This window comes from Ochotona princeps, chromosome 8 (assembly GCF_030435755.1).
Source record: "Ochotona princeps isolate mOchPri1 chromosome 8, mOchPri1.hap1, whole genome shotgun sequence".
NCBI lineage: Eukaryota > Metazoa > Chordata > Mammalia > Lagomorpha > Ochotonidae > Ochotona > Ochotona princeps.
In genome coordinates, this window is record NC_080839.1 from 26931381 (window position 1) to 26958718 (window position 27338).

At 42.0% G+C, this 27338-nt stretch overlaps 1 protein-coding gene across 1 annotated transcript in view; it reads left to right on the plus strand.

Annotated features, from left to right (window-relative positions):
* The window catches only part of GTF2A1L (general transcription factor IIA subunit 1 like), a 75111-nt gene extending 48103 nt beyond the window's left edge, over nt 1-27008 (plus strand). The window contains exons 7-9 of the mRNA XM_004590659.3: nt 3204-3464; nt 4550-4639; nt 26741-27008. Coding sequence (XP_004590716.2) covers nt 3204-3464; nt 4550-4639; nt 26741-26848 — 459 coding nt within the window. The 3' untranslated portion in view covers nt 26849-27008. The remainder of the gene's footprint in view (nt 1-3203; nt 3465-4549; nt 4640-26740) is intronic.
* Nucleotides 27009-27338: the final 330 nt, after the last annotated feature.

The window sequence follows — 27338 nt, forward strand, 5'->3', positions numbered from 1 at the left end:
GGCGCTAATATGAGATGTTTGTGTGCCAAGCATCAACTCAACTTGGTGTGATACAATATCCACCTGTGTTCATTTGCTTTTTTTAAAAAAATCTTATTGTTATTATTTTCTTCCTTTTGTTCTCCTTTTTCCCACCCTATTTTTCTCCATTTATCTCCCCCCATATTATTATAGTAGTATAGTCCTTTAGTAATAGTTATAAGTTTAACATTCTGCTATTTAAGTGTACCATGGCATTGTAGATTAGGCAATGGTAGAAAATCTAGTATCACACAGTCTATCTCTGTCATTATGGTTAAATACACAGAATATGGTTGGGTCTTGCTAATTTATCTAGTCTTGCCATTTTACCCTTGAGTTAGGATGTCTAGGCCATATATGCTTAATGTATAGTAGTCATTAAGGTACTTGTTAGATGACTTCTGAGTACTCTCTTTTTCTTTTTATGGTGTGCTTTTGATTTTTTCCTTGGTTGTGTCACATATACTGATTGTTGTTTTAGATGAAATTTTGACTGTGACATCATGGTTTTTGTTTCTGGAATTTCCATTTGATTTTTAGTTTTTCTTTCAGTATACTTGATTTTTTCATGCATGTTCATCTTTTTCATAAGATCATGTAATATATCAATCATAGCATGATGAGTCTTGTTTTTTGATTGGTTTGATTGATTTTTGATCCCTTTAGATTTGTCTGGTTTTAATTATCTGATATCTTATATTTAATAGCTAATATTTATACTTATAAATATGTATCATTGTATTCTTTTAACCAAAAGAAAAGTTTTATCAATTTATTTGAAAGAGATAAAGGCAGGGGGCGGGGAATAGAGGAAGGATAAAAGAGAGTGAGTGAGTGAGCTTTCATTCATTGAGTCCTTGCTCAAATGATTGCAGTGATTGGAGTTGGGCCAGTCCAAAGCCAGGAGCTGCGAGCTTCCTCAGAGTTTCTTATGTGGGTTCAGAGGCTTAATCACTTGGTCCATCTTTCATTGCTGTCCATGAAACACCAGCAGGGAGCTGGGGTCAGAAATCAAGTAGCCAGCACTTGAATTAATACCCACATGGGCTGCAGGCATCACATGGTGGCAGCTTCATCCACCATGCCACAGTGCTGACCCGTGTTTTAGTATTCTGGTATAAAGATATAGCCCTCAATTTCTTTGTGGAACAGTCTTCTTGGGTTTCAGGCTGATGAAATGCTCTGTGACCCAATATATTTGATGAATCCAAGGATATTTGTGGTTTTTATCATATTTTTAGTGTGGATGACCACAGATTCTTTTTAGCTTTTATACCATAGGGAGTATTCTAGCATCCAGGAGTTCTGTATTTTGGGGATAGCAAAATTATTTCTACAATTTGGACTTACTTCTATTTTTCAGCACATGGCCATCAGTGTTTACTCAAGTGTGATATTCCGTATGTTCCATCTGTGAAGGAAATCTGTCTTCAATGTAGTGAAAGTTAATTGCATGTGAATTTGCACAGTTTTAGCTTGTTAGTCTGAGGTTTTCTTTGTAGGATTATTTGGGGATACATTTTAGAAAATATTCATATGACTGCATCCCAAAAGGGCAGTTTTCCACTCAAATGATAAGTTCAATATTTTCAGATATGAAAATTGTGTCTTGAATTGATTCCCTGAGATGAGTTATATGTCAAGATTATTTGTGCCTGGCAAACTGCATGTTCTTTTCCCAGTTTCCCATTCTTAAAGCTGAAATCTGTCAAACATGCAACCTATGGGTTAACCTGTATGTATGCTTCCAAGACAATGAGTGGTACTGTTTGCTCCACTAGTGCACATCTTAAACTTTCACCAGCTTTCTACAGGATTTTTGACTTCTCCAAAAAGATTGTGAACTTTTGCTATAAATTTTGTGATATATACTAAAAAATATATAAAAACATTAAATAGCATGTGATGTTAAGAAGCTAGAAACTTAACTGATCTCGTGAATAATGAATGGGAGAGCTAGAGAGGAGTGTATAGTAGTGGTAGTGACAAGTGTAGTGCTCATAATCAGACTTGGGTTTGAATCGTGCTTTACATCTTTTGTCTTTGTCATCTTGGTTAGCAGCAGTATCTTGAGTGTGGCTGTTGGGTGTTGCAAATAAACTTGAATTAGAAGAGGCTCACAGAATACTTACCACGTGTTAGCTTTAAGGGTTGAAAATAATGATTTATGTAGCCAGAGGTGATTATTAAATTTAATTTTGTGATTTTTTACTTCTGCTATGGTAAAAACACTAATAGGAGACATAGCATTTTAAGTTTTTGCTGTTTGTTTTTAAGGGTCTGCTTATTTATTTAAAAGGCAAATAGAGAGAGGAAAGAGATATCTTCCATTCCAAATAGCCACAATGGCTGGGGCTTGACCAGGTTAAAGTCAAGAGAGCCAGGAACTTTGTTCAGGTCTTACACATTTGCAACAGGGGCCCAAGTACTTGGGCCAACTTTTACTTTCCCGGTTGCTTAATTCAGATCTGATGCAGCCAGTACTCGAAGCAGTGCCTATATGGGATGTTAGCATTGCAAGTAATGGCTTAACTTGCTGTGCCAAAACACCAACTCCTTTTTTAACCATTTTAAATATATAATTCAGTGATACGGGTTATATTCATAATGTTGTAAGATCATCATCACTCCTCATTTCCAGTAATTTGCCTCACCTCAAACAGAAACAATAACTCTTTGTTTTTCTTTTCCTCTAGGTCCCTGGTAACATTTAGTTTATTTTGTTTTTTATTAATTTCTTTATTTTAGGTACCCCATCTAAAGGCAGTCATAATGTTTGTCCTTTTGTGGTTGATTTACGTCATCTAGTGTACCCTTTTATTTGTTTATTAGACATGAGGCTACTTATGTTTTCTATTTTTATTGAGTTAATGTTTAGAGTCAAATGGTTCAAACCCAACAGATGTACATAAATCTAAAATAATTTATAAAAAGAGTGGTCCATGCTATCTGAAAGCACTGAACTCATTTGCTGTGCATGTATGATTGTAGACTTAGTCCTACATTTCTTAGTAATGCTGGCTGTATTTTAAAATTCAAAACAAGGAGATACTCAAAATTAGGAAATAAGGCAGGAATATGTTTTATGTGACCGCTTGTGGATGGTTTGCCAGTTAAGTTCTGCTGGAGTGTTTTATAGAACTTGCTTGATTTGAAGAACTTTATTGCCTTTCTGTTTTTAGGAGTCTGTTTCTCAAGTGGATTTCAACATTCAGGCAGCTGATGAAGATACTAATGAAATAATTCAAATAGATGGGACTGATGATACATCTTCCAATGAAGAACTGGAAGGCACAAGAGATGTAGAGGAGAGTGAATTTCCAGGGATTATTGATGTAGGAGATCTGAAAGTACTTGAAGAAGAAGCTGACAGTATATCAAATGAAGATTCAACCGCAAACAGCAGTGAGAATGAAGACTCTCAAATAGCCATTGTGGAAGAGGTGAGTATCTTTTGACCAGAGGTTTTTATTCATTTGTAGCATGTGTAGTTTAGTATGTTTCAAAACCAAGAGGAATAGTTATTAAAACTAGTCCTCTCCTCAGTCTTTTCAAGGCACACCCTGAAAGGCAGCAGGTGATGGCTGAAACAGTTGAGTCCGTGCCACCTATGTTGGAAACCCAGATGGAGTTCCCGACTCCTTGCTTTGGTCTGGGCTAGCCCCGGATGTTGAAGATATTTGGGGAATGAACTACAAGATAGGAGATATTCTCTATCTTTTTCTCTCTCTGTCACTCTAATTAAATAGCTCAAAAAAGGGAAAAAGAGACCAGCAAATATGGAAATTTATTTTTAAATACTTAATGCCGGTTTAAATTACAGTTCAAGATTAAAAGTTTGAATCTCAGTGTACAAATAAGTCTTATTTTTTATTCCTAAATGCTTTACTGTCTTCACTTTCTATTTGTTTTTATTTGAGAGACACAGATCTGTCATATGCTGCTTCTGACAGAAACTTGCACAACAGCAGAGTCCAGGCCAGGTCAAAGACTAGAGCCTGGAATGCCTTCTGAGTTTCTCAGACGGGTGGCAGTGTCCTTCCAGGAGCAGTAATAGGAAACTGAGAAGGAAGAGGCCTTGCGATATGCATCCCAAGCAGCACCACAACTCCTTATGCTATTTGTCTTAGCTAGAGATGGTGGGAAGTTTAGGTGCTTGTAGCAGAGGTTTAAGATGGCAGCCTTGGTAGGAGCATGTAGTATGTGCTCTAATTCTAGTAAAAGAAGTAAAATTTGAGTGGAATGTAGCCATTGGTGAACTCGTATATGTGACATCAACTGCCTTACTACCTGTGCATCTCAATGCTATCCTTATTTGATGAATGAGAAAACTGAGAAATGGGGAATTTTAGTAACTTGCCCTAAGTCAGTAATTTTAAGTTGTCAAGCTGGGATTCAAACCCAGGGCATTTGACTTTTAATACAGTACCATTCTGCCTCTGCTAGTTTCCTTATTTCTGTAGGCTTGTATCTCGAAAAAATTTGAAGCATCATAAAATTTCTTAATGTGATCATCTTTCATCTTTAGGATCCTTTAAATTCTGGCGATGATGTTAGTGAGCAGGATGTGCCAGACCTGTTTGACACGGATAATGTAATTGTCTGTCAGTATGATAAGGTACTGTATTCACCTATTGGACCTTCGGCTTATTAACTGCCTTTAGTAGAAATATATGTAAAATCACGGCAAATATGATGGTGAATAATGGTTCACAGTTAAATGAATTTTGAAACAGCTGTTTAATTCTAGTTCTCTAAGTTTGGGGGTTATATTTTGGAGTTAGCACTTTGCTGTAAGATCTTATTGATACCAAAGAAGTAATAGCCCTTGTAATAAGGAGGTGACACTTACTGAAGCAAGATGCATCTATAGAATAACGGAATGATAAACAATGATATGGTAGGTAAATCAACTGCTGGAATATGTGACACGTAAATCAAATGATGAGTGATACATAAATCAAATGCTTAAATATGTGGCAAAAACAGTAGTCCTTAGTATAGCTAGGAAATAGAAAAAAAATCATGTGGTTGAAGTTCTCCATAAATTCTTCACTGGTGATGTGAATCTTTTAAATGGGGCTTAAATAATTTGTCAGCCACAGGTAGGTGGGATACACTGATGATAGTCAGACAAATGATTCAGAGAAAGTGAAAAGACTGATTTGTTTTGAAGGAAGTCTCTCACTGGCTGTACTAGGAAATGAAGCTGAGTTGGAAAGCAGAGGAGGTGAGTAATGGTGAATATCCTGATTGCTGGTAAGAGAAATGCACATTTGTTTAAAGGACAGTAGATTTCTGAGAGGGTGACTGAGAAATTAAGTTTAATAAAAAGCTATTCACTGATTTGGAAAAGGCAGAGTAGTACAGACATAAAGTAATCAGAACCTAGACCAAGCATGGCAGGTAGGACTGAGTGCTTAGCTGAAGATCCCTATTGATTTAATAGTGGCAATTTAACTTCAGCATTAAAAGGCACTAATGCTTTTGTTCTTTTAAAAAAATACTTATGGCTGTGATTATGTAATAGAATGGTCTAGGTTTTTTCTTTAATTCATAAATAATGACATCTTGTTTAAAAACAGCTTTGAGGTTTGATTGTCATATAACTCACCTAAAGTCTGCGCTTGAATTTTTGATATATTCAGTCCCTATGTGATAGCCTAGTGGCCAAAGTCCTCACCTTGTATCCTTTGGGATCCCATGTGGGTGTTGGTTCGTATTCCAGCTGCGTCACTTCCTGTCCAGCTCCCTGCTTGTGGTCTGGGAGGGCAGTGGAGGATGGCCCATGTCCTTGGGACCTGCACCCATATTGGAGGCCAGTGGGAGGTTCCTGGCTCCTGGCTTTGGACTGGCTTGGCTCCTGCTGTTGTGGCCACTTGGAGAGTACACTAACAAATGGAGGAGCTTCCTCTCTGTCTCTTTTTCTTTCTGCCTTTCCAATTAAAAGAAAAAACCTTAAAAAATATTTTTGATATATTCATGGATATGTGCAGTACTATCACAGTCACTTTTAGAACACTTTCATCACCTCAAAAGTAAATTCTATATCCTTTAGTTCTCACTCCTGCATCCCTGCGTTTTCCTTACCCTCAGTCCTTAGGCCTAAGGAGCTACTGGTCTACATTCTGTGTCTCTAAATTTCTCCGTTCTAGAATTCCAAATGAAGAGAGTCACATAGCACGTGATGTTTTGTGAGTGGCCTTAGTTGTTGTTTTTATTTTCACTTAACACAGTTTTTATTTTCCAGATTCATTCATGTTAGAGCATGTGTTAGGATTTTATTCATTTTTTTTTTTTTTGCCAAATATTCTGTTGAAGAGCCACATTTCACTTTTTTCCTTTGTCTGCTGATGGGTCTTTGGGTTGCTTCTGTGGCCTGGGAGACGGAGTAACATCTGTACTGTCATCATTAAGCTAATATATGAGGCCCCTGTTATACAACGCAGGTTAACAAGAAGAAAGCATACACCTTTATTTAAATTATGTTCCATGTGCATGAGATTTTTTTTTTTTAGAAATGAAGATACAAAGAAACAAGAGAGTTTTTTTTCTGACCAGAAAGAGGTATGATAGCAAGGAAAAATGTGATCTAACGCTGATTAACTGCGAGAAACCTGGCAAGGTTGTTTCCTGTGTCTCTTTGATTTCAGGGATAAAGATATGACTGTTCTCTAGGTAGAGGGTGGGAACCTCTGGAGTAAAGGTTTTGTGACCTACTTAGACGAAGGTTAGAGAGCCCTTCTGTAGTCTTCTTCATCAGGTGAATCAGGCAAAGGGAAGGTCTGTGAGAACTTGAGCTGATTTCTCCAATGCCAGGATGCCATGTTGTAGAGTAGCATGGTCCGAACCCTATCATTGGTTCTTTGACAGATGCTGTTATTAGCATTCATGTGTCACTTTTTGTGTGAACATGTGTCTTCATTGGTTTTGGTGGGTGCCTGTTAAAAATTGAATTCCTGGTTTAAGGAGCTACTAGACTGTTTTCCAAAATGGTTGCTCTATGATGGGTCTTTAAAAAGTTCATGGAGGGGCCTGGTGCAATAGCGTAGTGGCTAAAGTCTTTACCTTGCACCCCCGGGGATCCCATATGGGTGCCGGTTCTAATCCTGGCGGTCCCGCTACCCATCCAGCTCCCTGCTTGTGGCACGGTAAAGCAGTCAAGTTTGGCCCAGATCCTTTTGACCTTGCACTCTTGTGGGAGATCAGGAAGAAACTCCTGGTTCCTGGCTTTGATAGGCTCAACTCCAGCCATTGTGGCCCCTTGGGGAATGAATCATTGGATGGAAGATCTTCCTCTCCGTCTCTCCTTTTCTCTGTCTATGTGACTTTCCAATTAAAAATAAATAAATAAATCTTAAGAGAAACTTCATGGAAAATGCATATGTGTATCATGAGAAAAGTATGTATGGATTTAAAATTTGCACCAAAAATCAACTTTTATTTTAATTTTTGCCCCATGGAATTTTTTAGTTCTCTCAGATTTTATATTCTTTTCAGCAGGGTTTGGGCATTTCAGTTTCTCCATTTGCTGCAACAGTATTTGTTATGTGATTTTCTAATTTTAGTCAAGTCTGCTGCATGTGAAATAATATCTCATTGTAGCTTCAATCTGATGACTAAAATGTATTTTTACCTTTGAGCTTTTGTTACAGTTATAATTCAAGTATATCAGAGTGAAAAAAGATCTTCCATCTTCTAATTCACTCCCCCAAATGACTGCAATGACCAGAATCCAAAACTGGGATGGTCTGGAGCCAGGAGTCAGGAACTGGGTTTCCCCTATGGGTCCTGGAGGCATCTGTTATTGCTTACCCAGGTAGATTAGCAGGGAGTTGGATTGGAAGTAGAGCAGCCTGAACTTGAACCAGCACCCATGTGGATGCCAGCATTGCAGGCTGCTGCTTTTACCCACTACACCGCAGAGCTGGCCTTATTATTTTACTTTGAAGACTTTATTTTTACTATTTATGATTACTTTATTATTATTTTTACTTTATTATTATTGCTTTATTTTTACTTTTATTATTTTACTTTGAAGATTTTATTTTATTTATTTGAAAGGCAGAATAAAGAAACAGAGATCCTCTGTTCATTGGTTTACTCCCCAAATAACCCAATAGCTAGGGAATAAGCCAAGTCAAAACCAAGAGGCAGGAATTCCATCTGTGCTTCCCACATAGGTGGCAGAATATGCAGTTTACCAACACCTAATTGATTTACTTACTTAACCTTTAATCTAAGAAATTTAAGAGCATTTACTTCTCATTGTATTTGAAATGGGCGAGACGGGGGTGGGGGGAAGAGAGGAGAGAGAAAGATTGAGATTGATCTGTTGATTCACTCCTGCCTGCCCTCCCAACCCCAAATGCCTATATCTTTTTAGGCTGGGCCAGGTAAGAACCAGGAGCCCAGAACTCCATCTAAGTACCCCATATGGGTGACAGGGACACAAGTACTTGAGCCATCATTGTTATCTCCCTGGGTGCATGTTAGCAAGCTGCTGGATTGTAAGCAGAGAACCCAGAACTCAAAGTGAGACACTACAGAGTGGGATATTGATGTCTCAAGCAGCAGCATAACCCCTTGAATTTAGTTCCATCCACTAAACTTTGGCAAGTAGTTTTTTTTTTAATTTGACTGTGTTGAGTAGTCCAAATACATAATTTTAAAATGTTAAAATTTTTTGGCTTTGTTTTTTTTCCTTTTAAAAAATTATTATTGGGCCCAGCGTGGTAGCCTAGTGGCTAAAGTCCTCACCTTGCATAAGCCAGGATCCCATATGGGTACTGGTTCATATCCCAGTGGCCCTGCTTCCCATCCAGCTCCCTGCTTGTGGCCTGGGAAGGCAATGGAGGACAGCCCAAAGCCTCAGGACCCTGTGTCTGTGTGGGAGACCCGAGAGAAGCTCGGCTTTGGATCAGCTCAGCTCTGGCCATTGTGTTCACTTGGGGAGTGAATCAATAGATGGAAGATTCTTCCTCTCTGTCTCTCCTCCTCTCTCTGTATCTGACGTTCCAACAAAAAAATATTTAAAAAATTATTATTATTTTATGTTAGAGTTCCATAGACTCTCTTATTCCCCTGCAGATCTTCTCCTCCCCCACTGATTTACCCCATATTATTACAATACTGTAGTTCTTTATAAAGAGTCATAAATCCATCATTATTGCGGGCATGGTCTGTCCCGACCTGCAGGATACGACGCTCAAACCCTGAGGGTGGACTGGGAATGCCGGGCTGGTAGCCCCGGGCTGCTGGCCCAAGAAACACACGGACACTCGTACTTGGTGGAAAAAAGTGCCTCTGTCTTTATTTTTACTCCTCACATATATACCTTCTTCTCTAGGGGAGGGGGAGAAAGGGAGGGGTTTCCTGGGAGTAATTATCTTCACTGAAGCAGGGAAGGAACTAATCAGCTACATTGAAACAGGGGAGGAACTGGTTATCTGAACAGGAACAAGGGTGGAGGTTGTATTCTGTTTCCTCTACAGAGGATGTTTTGGCCTAATATCCTGCTTGCTGTAGCCCTGCCTGCAGGCTTTTGCAATGCAACAGGCTGTCAGGTAGGCCAAGTCTAAGGCCCATAAGTCTTTGGCTCCTAACAATGGTCAATGGCAGAGTCCAGCATCCTATCTAAAGATATATTTGACAGTTTCATTGGGAGTCTTTGATGTGGAAGTAGAGATGCATACTGCATTGTATCCTCATATTTAGGTATGATCGTTTCTGTTACACAGTTACTAAACATCCTCTAAAATGAAAAGCTACAAAACAAAATCAGCAACAGAAAGAAAAAAGAAATTAAAAATACCATGAAGTTAAATAACATGCTACTGAATGACTAATTTGTTGCTGAAGAAATGAAAAAGGAACCCAAGAACCTTCCTGAAGAAAATGATGCTACTGTGTGACCTATGAGTTAGTGAAGAATTTAATATGAGGAAAAAAACTTGTGAAGAAATGAAACTAAAACCAAAAACATCAAAATCCATGAGATGTAGTTTCTGCTGATCTTTGCTGGTGAGGTGTGTCTCCTGTGACAGATAGATGGGTTTCGTTTTTTTGATCCAGTCTACTAATCTATGAAGTTTGATCGATGAACTTAACCATTTATGTTCAGGGTTAATATGATTAGTTGGAAATTTTGTCCTGTCATTTTAGCAATGGGTTGTTCATTGATTTAGTCTTCCGTTGTTATTTTGCTGGGATGGTCTTCACATTTGCTTTGGTTATGGTAGGTGCTATTCTTTTTCTCTGTCAAGAGAACATCTTTAAATATCATTTGTAGGGTTGGTCTGGAAGAGGTGTATTCTTTTGAGCTTTTCATTGCTGTGGAAGAATTTTATTTCATTTTCAAAGACAAAGGAAAGCTTTTCTGGGTACTAACTTATTCTGGGACGACAATTTTTTTCTTTTAGAATCTGGAATATTTCATTCCACTCATTTCTAGTCTGTAGAGTTTTCTATGAGAGGTCAGCTGTGACTCTGATAGTCATTTCTCTGTATGTCACTTCCCACCAGCAATCAGCCAGGAAGGGGAGTTCACTGGGAGCCAGGTAGGTGAACCCAGGCAAAGAACTGCCTGTCCTGCTGATTTATTTTATTTGTTCAGGAATAGACACAGAGCAGCAGTTTCCAAACAGGCAGTGTGGGAACAAGATGGATTTCACAGCTCTGACCCTCACCAGAGCTGAATTTGGTGCCATTGTGTGCAGGAAGGCAAAGGCTACAGGACAGGACTGCACATGCACCAAACTGGGAGCAAAATCATTTCTGGCTCAGTGCATTTCACTGATGTGACCTCCTACAGGTTCCACCTAAGATAGGTCCGGATAGTGCCCCAGACCTAATGGCCAGCAGATCCAGAACTATAATAGTGAAACTACAGGCACCACTTTGTACAGTGTGGTAAAGTCTATGAGACTGGAGGGATAACTGTGAGCTGTGCATGTGCTGAATTGGAAGCAAACTCACTTATAGCTCAGTGCATTGCACTAGTTCCACAGGGGAAAATAATACTGGTTTTGGTATCCTATGGGTCAAAATAGGTTCACATGGCCCTCAGACCTGACTGCCAGCAGGTTCTGGCAATATCAGCACCACCAACAATCTAGTTATTTTGGATATCTGGTGTCTCCCTAATCCTGGGAATTGCTTGAATAGGAAGTGGGAGAAAGATTGTACAGACAGTGGTGCAGCCTCAGCATTGGATCACAGGAGTTTGAGACTGGTAATCTAGGAGTTGGGGCTACAGAGACAGTAGTGGAAGTCTAACACAAGAGCCCAGACCTGAAACTTGCTGGAGGGAGTGGCACAAGTGACTGCAAACAAAGAACTGTGTGTGTACCAACCACAATCTGTACAATCGAACTGTAGATCTGTGGAAGAGACATAGGCACAATGAATATTACTGAAGACTCCCCTGCAAAGGACCAAAAGCCCTTGCCAACCTCAAAGTTAAACAAGGAATACGTTGAGGAAATGGGGAGGATAAAGAACTTAAAAAAACTTTTATAAAACTTCATAACAATGAGAAGCACATATAGGAGTTCAAGGAATTTAAGGACTATGTCACACAGGAAATGGTAACACTGAAATAAAATCAAGCAGAATTATTAGAAATGAAAGACACGGTGGCACAAATTGAAAATTCAGTGGAAAGTCTCCGTATTAGCATGACTGAGACAGAAGAAAGAATCTCAGAATTACAGGCTATTGCTTGCCACAATGATGAAACAGTCAAAAAGCTGGAAGGGAACCCAAGTTAAACTAAGAAAAGCATTTGAGAATTAAGTTCCTGAAAGAGCACCTGAGTCAAACTTTAGAAAAGTATTTAGGGCCCAGTATGATACAAGGCTGAAGTCTTCGCCTTGAGCACTCTGGGATCCCATATTGGCACCTTGGGGTTGGGTTGGCTCCAGCCGTCTTGGCTGCTGAACCATCAGGCAGAGGATCGTCCTCTCTGTCTCTCCTCCTTTCTGTATCTGCTTTTCCAATAGAAATAAGTAAGTCTTAAAAGTATTCAGTTTTAAAAGGCTAAATATAAGAAGGTGCAAAAAGAGAAGCTGGGTTTAAAAATCTGTTCAACAAAATAATAACGGAAAATTTCCCTAATCTGGAGAAAGAATTGGGAAATAAAATATGGGAGTGTCACAGAACTCTAAATAGTGTTGACCAAAAATGATTTTCACCACGACACCTGATAATCAAGCTCTCTTCAGATGAACACAAGGAAAAGATTCTTAAGTGGGCACATCAAATTTGTTTTAAAATATTGTATGTTAAGAATTGGGGAAAACTTTGAAAATGTTGATATTTATAGTGAAAAAGGGCTAAATGAAGGGCATTAGTCTACATAATAGATCAGAATTATTTGAATGGTATGGATGTGTTAGTTTAGAGATCTGGAGGGTATCTAATATTAGTTTAAAGACTGAAATAATAAGGATGTTATAGAGAAAATTAATGGTGTAGTGAAACCTCTTACTAGAGATGAAAATATTCTAAGCTAAAATGGCACAGTGTTGTAGAGTAAGAGGCCATTTGTAAATGTATGTTTTTAGAAATCTGGCAAACTTGTTCATAGGTGGATTTGTCTTTTAGGTATGTAGTATAGTTGCTTGCTTCCTGTGGTTTTTTTTTGAGTAAAGGTTCATATATGTGATTAAAAATTAAACCACTATGCTTTTCTATGAGTTGACTAATATCCCATTATGTGTATATACTTAACACATTTTCTTTATCTTCAATCATTAGTTGATGGACATCTAAGTTGGTTCAATGTCTATTCTGTTGTACATTTAGCTGCTATACAGTGGTCCCTCCTATGGTGATTTCACTTCCTTTGGATATATTCTTAGGAAGTGAATAGCTGGTTCTATGGTAGATCTACTTTTAGTTTGTTGTGGAATCTCCATACTGTTTTCCGTAATGGTTGTTCTATTTTGCATCTCCATTGTATTAGAGTACCCTTTTCTCCATAATTTTGTCAACATTTCTTATTTTTGATTTTTAAAAATGGTTTATTTATTTTTATTATGAGATTTGTAGAAAGAAAAGGAGAAACACAAAGAAAGACCTTCCATCCGCTGGTTCACTCCCCAGGTGGCCACAGTGACCAGACATGAGTTGATTGAAGTCAGGAGCTTGGAGCTTTTTCTGGGTCTCCCACACGAGTGCAGTGTCCCAAGCCTTTGGACCATCTTCTACTGCTTTACTCTGCCACGAGCAGGGAGCTGGATGGGAAATGGATCAACTGGGACATGAACTGGCACCTTTATGGGATCCTGGCATGTGCAAGGCAAAGATTTAGCCACTGAGCCATTGCCCTTGGCCCTATTTTTGATATTTGAATAATAGCCATTCTAACTGGAATAAAATAATACCTTATTGTGGTTTTTATTTGCATTTGCGTGATTGCTAGCAACTGAGCATTTTTTTCATATGTTGGCCATTTATTTTTCTTCCTTGGAAAAGTAACTATTAATATCATTTACCCATTACCTAACTGCATTGTTTTGTTGCTTGTTACAGTATCTTGAGCTTCTTATATATTCTGGATGTATAGTTTGTAAGTATTTTTTTTCCCATTTTGTCAGTCATCTCCTCTCTATGCTAATTTTTTCCCTTTGTCATAAAAAATCTTATGGGCCAGGGATCCCAGCAAGTTGTAATGTTGTACTGTGTTGAAGTTAGTATGAAGACCTCGTTGTGATTCTCCCAGTTTGTAGTGTATTGCTGTGGTAGGTGGAGCATCTAAAACATATACCTGAGCTCCAGGCATGTACACTTGGTGAAGCCACGGAATTCTGGCCACCACAGGTGGGTGAAGCAAGAGTCTTAGTTTGATACCTGAGATGGGCATGGTAGAACACTTCTGACTGCTATATGTATGGGAAGGAAATGTTGGATCCCTTCACCTGGCCAGATGTACTGATTCACCCTGTATTGCATCCCCAACCCCCAACTCTGAACTCTTATCCCCATTACCCAGGGAACTCTGAGACTTTGTGGTGAGATTAGGCAAGTAAATGGGACCCCAGCCAAGTGGTTGGCAGTAGAGGCAGTGGTGAAGAGTAATGGTATCCATGTCTGTTTGGTTGGGCCTCTGTATTTCCAGTGTTTGAGGGCCCATCTGTATCAGCTGCCCTGGCCTCACACTCTGGCTCAGTGAAGAGTCCTGAATGGGTCTGGATCCTGGGTCGCTGTTTTGTTGGCCCAGCTGGGTATGTGGGACTCAGTCTGCCATGCTAGTATGCAAGCATGTGTTTCTAGGCTGCACTTAGAGCCAGCAAGGATTGTGTAATTCTGCTGTAGGTGCTGATGAGGGTCTTCATCTCACCTTCTTAACTTTTTAGAGTAAGATGACATTCTTGGACTGGAGCAGGTGAGGTGCAAGTTGTAATTCCTGGGCCATTGGTAGCAGCATTGTGTCTGTTCTTCTCATCTGCTGGATTGTGTAGTTTCTACTCTGTTTTGTCACCACCTTTCTGGCCTCCTTAGCCTTCGTGAAGAAGGCTTGTTGTATGGATAGCTGTTAGTATTAGAGCCTCTGTGGAGATAGTCACAGAGACTTCTTACCTAGTTGCCATTTGCCCTGCCTTTCAAAGACTACTCACTGTTTATATTGATATAAAATGTGACATGGTTTTCAACCTTTATTTTTTTCTAAGTCATTACACATTTTTTCTAGCATTTATTGGAAAGCCTATTTTCAATAAATGAGAAGACTTCTTTGTCATCTAGTTCATTTCTGTGTGTGTTTGGAGCTACTTCCTCTTTTTCTGTTTTGTTCTACTGCTTTATTTTTCCATAGGCCAGATTTACTACATTGATTTAATTATTGATATTTTTAATATCTAGTAGGGCTATTGCCTTGTCACTGATGTTCTGCTGCCGAATTTTCCTGGATTAAAAAAATTTTTTTTTCATACTAACTTCAAGATTAGATTGTATTATTTGAAATAAAACCCTGTTAGCATTTTCACCAACGCATCTTAAAATTCACGGAATTTGATTTTTAAGTGCTGTTTGGGGGAGAAATAGGTTTCCATTTTAGATGCAGCTTTCAGGAGAGGTGTTTCTGAGAGGGTGATATGGTTCAGGTCAGAAGGCTGTGGGGGAACGAAGCACCAGAGTACCTAGGTATAAGCATTTCTCTCTCTTTTTTTTACATTTTATTATTATTATTATCATTTTATGATACAGTTCCTTAGGCTCCTGGCATTGGGGAGGGGATAAGGGAAATGCCAGGTATAAGCATTTCATAGCGAGGGAACAGTGAATTGAAAGGCCCAAAAGTAAGAGAATGTGTGTTCAGGAAACAGAGGAGACCAGAGGATAAGTGATCCTATTCTCATGACTTTAAACACCAAGAGTGAATATAAGCAGATGTGAAAGTCCTGGGAAGCACTAAAATTGAGAGAGAAATAAGACAAATCAGCAGAAGAAACCAAGGAATGCCTAAATAATTATCTTCTAGGGTATCCTAGTCAGAAAAATATTTCAAGGAGTAGAAAATATTTCATGTTGCCAATAGGTCAACATTCCTCATGTTTAGTCCCAGTTATTTTCTCTCTTCTATAATCATGGGAAATGGATTCCTTCTTTCTGTCTTCTGTTGCTTATGTGCATGGAAACTTTGAATTTCGATATATTACTTTTGCATCAAATAATTCTTGTTTAGTATGTTTCAATTATCTTGGAGATAATTGCATTTGAAAATTTATTTCATCTTTCCACCTCTACTTATTTTATCTCATCTTAATTTTTTTTTATTCATTAATTACATTGTATTACATGACACAATTTCATAGGTACTGGGATTCTCCCCCCTTCACCCCAAACCCCACCCCCATGATGAGTTCCTTCACCTTGATGCATAACCACAGCTCAAGTTCCGTTGAGATTCCCTAATTAAAAGCTCACACCATACAGAGTCCAGCATCCTACTGTCCAGTCAAGTTCAACGGCCTCTTAGGGAGGCCCTCTCAGGTTTGAAGGCAGAGCCAGCAGAGCGTCACCTCGATCAATTAGAAGCTCCAACATATCATCAGCAACAATCCAGGTATGATGAGGCTGGTGCAGAGTCCACTGATTGACATAGTCCATCTTAGAGTTTCCCCTTGTCCAGTTTTCCGCTGCAAACATATAGCTGAGGTGGTTGATTGATCTACTCCATCTTCTATCTTTTCTTGGTTAATGTTTTGATTCTTCCTCCATTTTGTTCAGGGGAATCCCCAAAGAAACTTTGAGGTGTTCCAAGTCCAGGCTCCTACATGCACTACCAGTAAGCACAGTGCCCGCCACAGTCCATCACTCCGATCAGCTGGTGGTTGTAACCCCTGTGTTGGATCTATTCTGAGCCCCGACGTCCATTGGAACCAATGAGTATTGCAGCTCTCTCCGGCTCTGCCCATCACACACTCGTCCCTCACCTAAACCAGTGGGAGGTGTGCTGGTTGGGTGCTGCACTCCCTATTGGCACAGGCCATTTCACCTTGGCATTTTGTGTTTTGTACTGTTTTTATCGCAACCAAACCTGGCCAGGCCCCCACACAGTTCCAGCGCTCGGATTTGCCAGTGGATGACGTGAACCGACTCAGCCTGGTCACCCCAACCCGAGCCAAATGTATGCCAGTGGGTCACTTTCCAAAGCCTCTTCTGGGTTGTTTACCTCCATACTTCCTGCGTTTATTTGTAGGGTCAGTGTCCTGTCAGAGGAACTGTTCAGATTCCTCCATCCGACCCCTTCCTGGTGTCAGGCTTCACGCATACCAGCAGGTCCTTTAGCCAGCACCGCTCTTCAACCCATTCTGGTTCCTGCTGTTGAGAGTTTCAGCCCAGCCACGGCTCGTCCATATCCACATATATCTCATATATGGCTCAGTTGGGGTTGAAACCTAGCCGAGCCCGTCCCACATCTATCCTGGTCCTCCGGAGCACCAAACTGTGTTGCGGTCTAATCCGGTATGGTGCATCAAGTCCAAATCGATATTTGTGCCAAGGGATTACAACTGTGACCCGACCAGAACTCAGCCTCCTTCCAGTTCCTGAGCCCCTTAGTGGTAAGCTCCACCCAGCCAAGGCCTCCCCCAAGCTCCCCAACCAGGCCTGTTCCCAGCCAGTGTTAAGTATGCCAGAGGTTGCTCTGGGTCAGCCCAGCGTGCCCCATAGACTGTCATGCCTCCTGCATAGACTCCACCGGCCCTTCTAAACCGTCCAGTGGGGTCAGAGTTTCCAGGGGATTGGTCCATGCATACCTGACACATTCTAGCCCCGAGTATGGTTCTCGAATGCCAGTCAATGTCATAGTCCTGCCTTCTGTGACCCCTCTGCTGATCCCTCATCCTATCAGGTAATGGGGTATCCTGCTGGACAAGCCCGGAATTTTACCTTTTGAATGAACTGGTGTTGGCAATCTGCACTATAAAGTGACTACAGGTTCTTCAGAGGAAGATTAACTACCATTGAGAATCTTAAGGACTGATACACATTCCAGGGAAACTGTGGGTTCAGTATGGAGCGACTCATGTAGCATATCAAAGAAACCAAATTCCAGAACTTCCTGGCCCGAGAGCCGCTCACCCCATGTACGTACGTACGTGGTGGTAAGCTTGGCTGTGCTAGGCTGGAATCATGGCGGGAGACCTGAACCCTCCGGGCAGCATGGCAACCCAGGGGTTGAGCCGCTCAGGCCCCGCCCGGATCCTCCTAGCTCCTCCCCCACTCCAGCCGCATGGCGCACTGAGGAGTTCCAGATCCGCTTCTCAGAGTCCCAGGACAACCCCCCCACTCCCAAAAGAAGGCCATCAAACCAGGACCCCAGCAAATCAGGAAGCTGCCCGAGAGCCGCTCACCCCATGTACGTACGTACGTGGTGGTAAGCTTGGCTGTGCTACTCTCAATTTAATTGACTGTTTTCTTCTTGTCTAATTGTATTTGTGTCTGACAAATTTGGAAATAGGGGTCAGCGCTATGATGCAGTAAGTTAAGTTGCTGCTTGCAATGCTGACATTCCATATGTAGTGCCAGTTTGAGCCTCTTCTCTGTTTTCCAGCTAGCATTCCTGCTAATTCACCTGGTAAGGAAGTGCATGACGATTCAAAACCTTTGCAGCATGGCATTCATGATAAGAGACCAGGGTAGAATTCCTGGCTCCTGGCTTTGGTCTGGCTCATATTTGGCTGTTGCAGCCATTTGAGTAATGAACTAACAGGTGAAAAGTAACTAACTCTCTGTCTCTTCTTTGATGTTCTTGGCAGGGACTAAATTACTTGGGCCATCTTCTGCTGCTTTCCCAGGGGCTGGTTTAGAAATGGAGCATCCAGGACTTGAGCTAGTGCTCATATGTAAAGTTAGTTTGACAGGAGACCAGTTAACGTGCTATGCCACAACAGTGGTCCAAAACTATTGTGTTTATAGAAAAAAATGTGGTCACTTGATTAAGCTGCTATTAATCTAATTCTGGTCGTATTTTATCACCTATATTGAATAAAGGCTTCTATTATCACTATTGTGTTTTCAGGGGCTTTTTAAGATACATGCAAGTTAAACTTTGAAGGTCATACCAGAAAAAAATTTATTATTAAGAATTTTTCTTAAGCAGGAGTTTACTCTTTGTGTTTCTTGTGCTTCACAGATGCATCTAATGTTAGTTATGACTTCTCTTCCTGTATTTGACTATTTACAGCTAACAACAAGGTTTAAATTTATCTCTGATCTCAGCTCATGTACTGTGAAAGCTTTTAAATAAACTCTTGCAGTTTACCCAGACATAGCAATCATCTTACGGTTTTTTCCTCCCTTGAAGGTAGAATTTTTTTTTTGTCTGTATATAAGCTGATTTATTGAATCTGAAAAACAGCCAGCAAAATCTAACAGGTTGTAAGATGTATCTTCTGACCTTGCTCAGTGCTTTGGATCCTTACAGTGAATTATTTTCTGTTCCCAGTAAAGCTAGCTACTCCCTCCCTGTTTACTCCTTTGTAGACATATTGACTCTTGGCTGTTTTTTGTTTTTTGTTTTTTGTTTTTAACATAGTCCATTATTACACTTCCTCGGGTACTTTAACTTCTATTCCCTTTGCCTGGAAGGTCTTGGATCTATAAAGAGTGAAGCCCACCTGACTATCCTTTGAAAACTTGGCATCCCTTCTCCATATTTGTGAACTTACTTTTCTTGTTGTAGGTAATTTACTTATGTGTGAGGCTTTTGTCCCTCCCACCCTCACCATGTAAACTCTTCAAAGGCAGGGTTTTCCCCCCTCATTCTTTTGCACATGCATGTTACTTTTACATATGTAATATATTAAAACATGTATAATCATACCCATAGCTCTGCATCCATGACTCCAATAAGTGCAGATGGAAATATTTGGGTGGGCCCAGTGGCATGGCCTAGCGGCTAAGGTCCTCGCCCTGAATGCGCCAGGATCCCAAATGGGTGCTGGTTCTAATCCCGGTAGCTCCACTTCCCATCCAGCTCCCTGCTTGTGGCCTGGGAAAGCAGTCGAGGACGGCCCAAAGCCTTGGGACCCTGCACCCACGTGTGGGAGACCTGGAGGAGGTTCCTGGATCCTGGCTTTGGATCAGTGCAACACCGGCCATTGCAGTCACTTGGGGAGTGAATCACCGGATGGGAGATCTTCCTCTCTGTCTCTCCTCCTCTATTTATATCTGACTTTCCAATAAAAATAAATAAATCTTAAAAAAAGAAAATATTTGGGAAAAAATTTTCTCTGCTGTGAACATGTGCAGACTTTTCCCTCATTGTGATTTTTTCCCAACTACTAATGATACCAACTGTCTACATTGCATTTATGTTGTATCAGGCATTAGATTTAGAGATTTTGTTTAATTAAAACTGTTGATATATGTATGTGTAGAGTTGCTATGCCCCGATCCCCATCGACCAGCAATGAAGTCAGGACATCCGGAGTCTTCTGCGGTAATCTTTATTGTGCGCTCATCAGGTTGAAGGAGGAAGGCCCCGATCCCGGGAAATGAGCTACTCTTATGCCGGAAGATTACGCCCATCATTGGCTATACAGTTGTCATGCTTGGGTTTTGCGTCCTGATTGGCATGACAGTGTGAGCACGCCTTGATCATGCATCACCCTCCCTTAGGGATTGGTGGAGTGAGGTGATCACGCGCCGGTCACACACAGGCTCTCCGCGCATGCGCTACTTGGCGCACGCGCAGTGCTCAGCGAGCTACGTGACTCTACGCCCGTCTCTCCTCCTGGCTCAGCGCACGCGCAGTGCTCAGGCGCCACCTTAACAGAACGTGGCGGCGGGCAACATAGAGTACTAAGTGACATTTTGATACATGTGTATCTTGTGTAATATCCAGTTAGGGTATATAAATTTCTTTCTTAAAATATGTAATCTTTAAATGATGAAACATCCTGAATCCTATCTTTTAGCTGTTTTTTTTAAATAAAAGAACAACAGTATGTTAAAATTATCTATAGTTATTTTGTTTTGCAACCTAATACCAGCAGTTTAACTCTTGTCTAACTCTAATTTAGCATCTATTCAACATTTCCCCACCTCTCTTCTCTATTCTGTTCCTCGCATCTTTATTCTCTTATAGTTCATCAAGGTTTATTAAAACAGTGATTTTGTAATCTTCCAGCATATATGAACATTTCAGTTCTTTGACATTTGGTTTCTGGCACCTTTTTTTACTCTCTTTAGGTGAAGTCACGGTTCACTGAGAGTTCTTGGTATTTGTTGGAATATGACATTATCTGTGCCTTGAGGGATTTGTTAAAGGAATCTAGCTTTGTTTGTTGCCTTCTAGAAATTTTGTGCATTCTCTGTCTCTCTTTTCTGAGCCTCTTGGACCTTCTGCTATTTCAGTTCTAGGTGTATATATATAATTACTGGTTTAGTCCTCCATAACTCCCTAAGCTTAAATTTGTCCCAAATGTAGTTGGAGTGTTATTTAGAATGAACTAAGCGTGTGAAAGTGGGTTTGCCCCTGAAAATGTTTCCTGGGGTCTGGGGTGAGCTCAAAATGCTTGCCCTGTATCTGGAGCCCACAATCTACTGATACCATTGCAACCTGGGCTAGAACCTATGCTGATTATGCTATGGTCTGTCTGCTGCTGAAGTAGACTTACTGCCTGAGACTACACATGCCAGACACTGGTGATGCTAGCAAAGGTATGAGACTTACATAATGGGGCCACAAAATACCATTTGGTTCTGAAGCAGGTCCAGAGGCTCCATCTATAGGCATTGGCTTGGGGACAGGGATTGTTGTGAAATATCTTGAAAGGGGATGATAGAGGCAGGCCCTCAGCTTTCCAGCTGGACACCAGGTGTGTCACACTTGTGTCTCATAGTCATTAGGCCCTGGGTAATCCTAGAGGTACATACTAGGCCTATATAAGGCCAATGATGATATGTGACAAAATAGGATTACACTACCAGGGCACAAGGCTTTGTCTGATATGGGAACAAGTCCAGAGACAATTTCAGTTAGCAGTTGGCACAGGCAGGGGGACGTTAGCATCTAGTCAGTGTTGGGCTTTACCAGGCAGGGTTACACTTGGGTGTCACAGTTGGCAGGCTCATGAAATCCTGGGGGTGCACACTAGGTCCTCCTGAGGTTGGAATTCATGTACTCGGACAAGGTCCATCCCGCTGCAGTGCTGACCTTCACCCAATGTCAGCAAACTTCAGCAAATGTCATTTTTGCCTATTTTTAAGCAAAGTTTAAATCAAAGTTTAAAAGTTGGTGATAGAGGCCTTTGGGCCCTTGTCTTGTACTGGCTCTCAAAGTGATAGGTCTAGCTGTGAGATTGAAGGCATTATCCTAAGCTGCTTGCTTCTCCTGCCCTTGCCACTGCAGTTGTAGTCTTGCTGGTGATTAGGAGAGGGGTAGTGGAGGTTGCCTGCCTGTACAGGTGCCATATACGTTTTGCAGGAATGGGTCGGTGAGCCAGGGTCTACTGGATTTTTTCTGGCACTGGGTTTCAGATCCCTCTCCCCTCCCCTCAGATGGGGGCGGCAGCTTCTTTCTTCTTGCTCCACACCTTGGAGCTAGGGAGCAGTGATATGCACAGAGTTCTCCTTCTTCTTCAGTGTGACTTTAAAAAGGAAAGAGCTTACTGTGCTAAAACAAGGCACTGTGGTCTTTCCTTAGGCTTCTGTAGCTCTTGTGAAGGTAACTGAGTATAAGAAGACCTGTTCAAATTGGTGTCTGTGTGGGTAAGTGTTCTCTGGATTACCATACTTATCCACCATCTTGGCATATCCCAGAAATCATTTAAAGTGTATGGGAGGATGTGCTTATGTTATATAGAAACACTGTCATCGGATATATGGGATTTGAATATTTACAGACTTGTGTATCTGCAGGTGGCCCTAGAGCCAGTTCTGCCTTTGATATTGAAAGATGACTCACTCTCTGTAACACAAATGCATTTAATATAGATTTTATTTTTATTTATTTGTTTGTTTTTATTTATTTATTTATTTATTTTCTATTCATTTATTCATTAATTACATTGTATTACATGACACAATTTCATAGGTATTGGGATTCTCCCCCCTTCACCCCAAACCCCACCCCATGATGAGTTCCTTCACCTTGATGCATAACCACAGCTCAAGTTCCGTTGAGATTCCCTAATTAAAAGCTCACACCATACAGAGTCCAGCATCCCACTTGTCCAGTCAAGTTTAACGGCCTCTTAGGGAGGCCCTCTCAGGTTTGAGGGCAGAGCCAGCAGAGCGTCACCTCGATCAATTAGAAGCTCCAACATATCATCAGCAACAATCCAGGTATGATGAGGCTGGTGCAGAGTCCACTGATTGACATAGTCCATCTTAGAGTTTCCCCTTGTCCAGTTTTCCGCTGCAAACATATAGCTGAGGTGGTTGATTGATCTACTCCATCTTCTATCTTTTCTTGGTTAATGTTTTGATTCTTCCTCCATTTTGTTCAGGGGAATCCCCAAAGAAACTTTGAGGTGTTCCAAGTCCAGGCTCCTACATGCACTACCAGTAAGCACAGTGCCCGCCACAGTCCATCACTCCGATCAGCTGGTGGTTGTAACCCCTGTGTTGCATCTATTCTGAGCCCCGACGTCCATTGGAACCAATGAGTATTGCAGCTCTCTCCGGCTCTGCCCATCACACACTCGTCCCTCACCTAAACCAGTGGGAGATGTGCTGGTTGGGTGCTGCACTCCCTATTGGCACAGGCCATTTCACCTTGGCATTTTGTGTTTTGTACTGTTTTTATCGCAACCAAACCTGGCCAGGCCCCCACACAGTTCCAGCGCTCGGATTTGCCAGTGGATGACGTGAACCGACTCAGCCTGGTCTGCCCCAACCCGAGCCAAATGTATGCCAGTGGGTCACTTTCCAAAGCCTCTTCTGGGTTGTTTACCTCCATACTTCCTGCGTTTATTTGTAGGGTCAGTGTCCTGTCAGAGGAAACCTAATGTACGTTTTAAAATTATATTTTTGACAATCTTTACATAGTTAATTGGGGTAAAAAGGTTCAAGGGCTATAGGAAAGTGGGTAAGACTATTATTTCCATATTGTTTCCTTCATGTATCTGAGGTATAGGTGGATATTGAGGGTGAAACCCCACCCAGTTTCCCACCCACCCCAAGTCCCGGATGTGGGGCATGCTCTGAGATACTTGCTCAAGTGGTTTTGATAGTTCACCATTTATGAATCACTGCCAATATCGCCACTCCAAGCACGATGAGGTCGTTGAAGAATCCACTGATTGACACAGTCCCTCATAGAGTCTCCATTTGCCCAGTATTTCGCTGCCAACATATAGCTGAGGTGGTTGATTGACTTGTTCTGTCTTCTGTCTTTTCTTGGCTAGGGTTCTGAGTCCGGCATTTCGATTGGGGAGATCCCCAAAGAAACTTTGAGGTGTTCCCAGACTAGATTCTTCTGTGTTCTATCAAGCCCAGGGCCCGGCACAGTCCATCGCCACAATCAGCTGGTGGTTGCAATTGCTGGGTTGGTTCTATTTTCAGCCCCAACTTCCACTGGAACCAATGGGTGTTGCAGTCCAGACTGGTTCTGCCCAGCACATACTCGGCCCTCACATAAACCAGTGTGAGCTGCAGCCTAGTCAGAGTGACCTGCAGTAACCCCCACCAGGCCCGCCCCCTACCCTGGTTTGCCAGTATGTGTAGTAGACTAGTCCAGTTTGTCCCACATCCCATTTGGCTGTTGTACTTGTCAGTGGGTATTAAAGCTTAGTTCCATCCAACCAGCTCAACTATCCAGCCCTCACGGATGTTGTTGAGTGCCTCTCTGTCTAGCCACCCCAGCCCCCATCCTAGTTTTTGTGCCCTCCCGTGGGAGTGGTAACCCAAGAGGGAGGAACCCACTATTTCCCTTCTAGGTCTCTCTCACTCCAGGATTATGCACTCTTGAGGTGGTTCTGGCATTTGACTTGACAGAATTAGCTTCCAGTGCCAGCTTCTGCCAGCTGATGCTGCAGCTAAGCCCAACAACCCTTACCCACTCTAATTTATGCTTGCATCAGTAGGAATAATCAGCCCAGCCTGGCTTTTCCCTGATCTAGTCCACATGTGGTGCGCAGGTGTTATAGCCCTGCTTAGTCTGGTCTGTCCCCATCCCAGCCCACGCTCTCCAGTGGGAGTAGCTGTCCAGCAAGGGGACCCTCCCTTATTCCCCCTGCCGGCTCTGCCCCCTCCCTTCCTGGTTCTCACGCTTGCTGGTTGGGTGCTGCAACCACATCTGGTACAGATAGCATCACCTTGGCATTCCGTATTGTGCATTGGTTTTTGTCGCGATCAAACCTGGCTGGACCCACACTCTGTTCTAGTGTTCGGATTTGCCAGTGGATGACGTGAACTGATTCAGCCTGGTCTGCCCCCGAGCCATGCCAAATGTATGCCAGTGGGAAACTTTCCATGGCCTATTCTGGGCTATTTCCTATCATGCTTCTTGTGCTTACCTGCAGGGACTGTGTCCTGCCAGAGGAGTTGCCCAGGCTGCTCCATCAGAACTCCTCCCAGTGCCAGATTTTGCGCATACCAGTGGGTCCATGAGCCAGCCCTACTCAGTTCACCTCCTGTCCTAGCAGGAACAGTAGCTTTTCCTGACTGGTCTTCAACCCAATCTGGTTCTTACTGTTGGATGTTTCAGCCCAGCCACGGCTTGTTCATACCCACATATGGCTCACATATGGCTCAGTAGGGGTGAGACCTAGCTTAGTTCGTCCCACATCTACCCTGGTCCTCCAGGACACCGGACGGTGTTGGAGTCTGGCCTGGCCTGGTGCGTCCAGTCCCCATCCACACTTGTGCCAGGGGAGACTACAACTGTATCCTGATCAGAACGCAGCCTCCATTCCAGCCTACGCACCCCTTGGTGGGAACCTCAACCCAGCTGGGGTGTCCGCTTAGCTCCGCAACTGGGCCTGTTCCCAGCCATAGATCACGTGCATGCCAGCGGTTGCTCTGACTCAGCTTAGCTCAGCCCCTCACCTGTCCCTGCCTCTGCCTTAGATACTGTGGCTTAGCATCCCTGACTCATGCAAACCAGTAGGTGCAAGAGCCTAGCTAGGCATGACCTGTGTTCCATGCTGGTTTCTAGTTTGGCTTGCAGTCCAGGGCTTGCTCGGTCCTGCCCGGTGTATCGCACTCCATTACCAATTCACACGATGACCATTGGAACTACTTTGCCCAGCTTGTCCAACCCCCAGGTCTGGACCCCATGTTCACTGGCGGGAGCTGTGACTCGCCAGGGGAGTTTCCCAAGTTCCTCCACTTGATCCACTCCCCGACCCAGTTCTCATACATGCCAATGGGTTTTAGGCCAGTGCCTGGCGCAGTCTGGCCTTCCATTTGGCCAAGTATGAGCTGGTGAATGTTGCAGGTGGCCCACCCCACACCCTATTTAGGATGCACATTCGGGTGCTGCTGCCTTGACCAGTACAGACTGTTGCGGATTCCTTTACCTGTGATTGATGGCAAGCTCCTTGGTCACACCTAGCTTAGTCCATCACCACCCAAACTATTGAGCTAACCACTGGGGCTAGAATTTCCACAGGGTGTGGCCCACACATTCCTCAGAGAATCCACCCTTGGATATGGTTCTCGAGTGTTAGTTAATGTCATGGCCCTGCCTAATGTGACCCGTCAGCTGATCCATCATCATGGTACTTAATAGGATATCCTGCTGCACAAGCCCTGAGCCTTAGTTTTTGCATGAGCTGCTGTTCAGTGCTCAGCATTGTTAAGTAATTACAAGTTGTTCAAAGGAAGAGTTACTGTCATTGGGAATCTTTAGGATTAACTCACATCCCAGAAGCACAGTGGGTTCAACCTGGAGCTACCTGAACCCAAGCCCCAGAGCTCCCTGGCTGGGCGGCCAGCAGGCAGAGCCTGGCGCCAAAGCTGCCCGGAGACAGCTCACCATGTGCACATGGTGGCTGACATGTGGGATCCAGGCATGAGACACCCCATCCTGAGACCCACCCTTAGCCAGGAGGCTGCAGGGTAATATAGATTTTAAACTAATATATCTCCAGTGCCTGAAACGATATCTGATGCATAAGAATTCAAATATTTGTTGAGTAAATGGATAAGCTATTGTGACCCTATTTAAGATCAGAATGATTCCATTCATTATATGTAAGAATTGTATATGATCCTTTAACTCACAAAAAAATTAATCTAGATTTTTTTTTCTCTCCAGATTCATCGAAGCAAGAACAAGTGGAAGCTCTGTTTGAAAGATGGTGTTATGTGTTTTGGAGGGAGAGACTATGTATTTGCAAAAGCCATTGGTGATGCAGAGTGGTAAACCTTATGAGCACAGCATATTAACTGTGTAAACAACAGCCAGGCTCTATTTTAGGTTTTGAAGATTATTTCTGTTTTAAATACAGTCCAGATCAGAGCTGCTCACATTTTTTTATTTCACTCTATGGAATTTAATAAAATTATAGATGCAGGTACCATTATTTAAGTTTATATTTGTTTTCTGTTTCAAACAGTTTTTTAAACACCCTCATCAGTGCCATTAGAAGCTTATAAGCATTGAATACATTAGAGCATGAGGAAATGTCACTTTTGCCTATTTTTAAGCAAAGTTTAAATCAAATTCTAATTCTCCTTCATATAAAATGAGTGTCAGTTATTAGATTAATGCTTCAAGCCTTCTCACCTCTCATCAAATCACAGTAGTCAGATGTCTTAGAAATATTCATAGTGGAATATTCCAGAAGACTTCTCTGGGCTTTTTAGTCTAACATCAATCACTGATGATATCCTGAGCGGGTAAGTATCCTGAG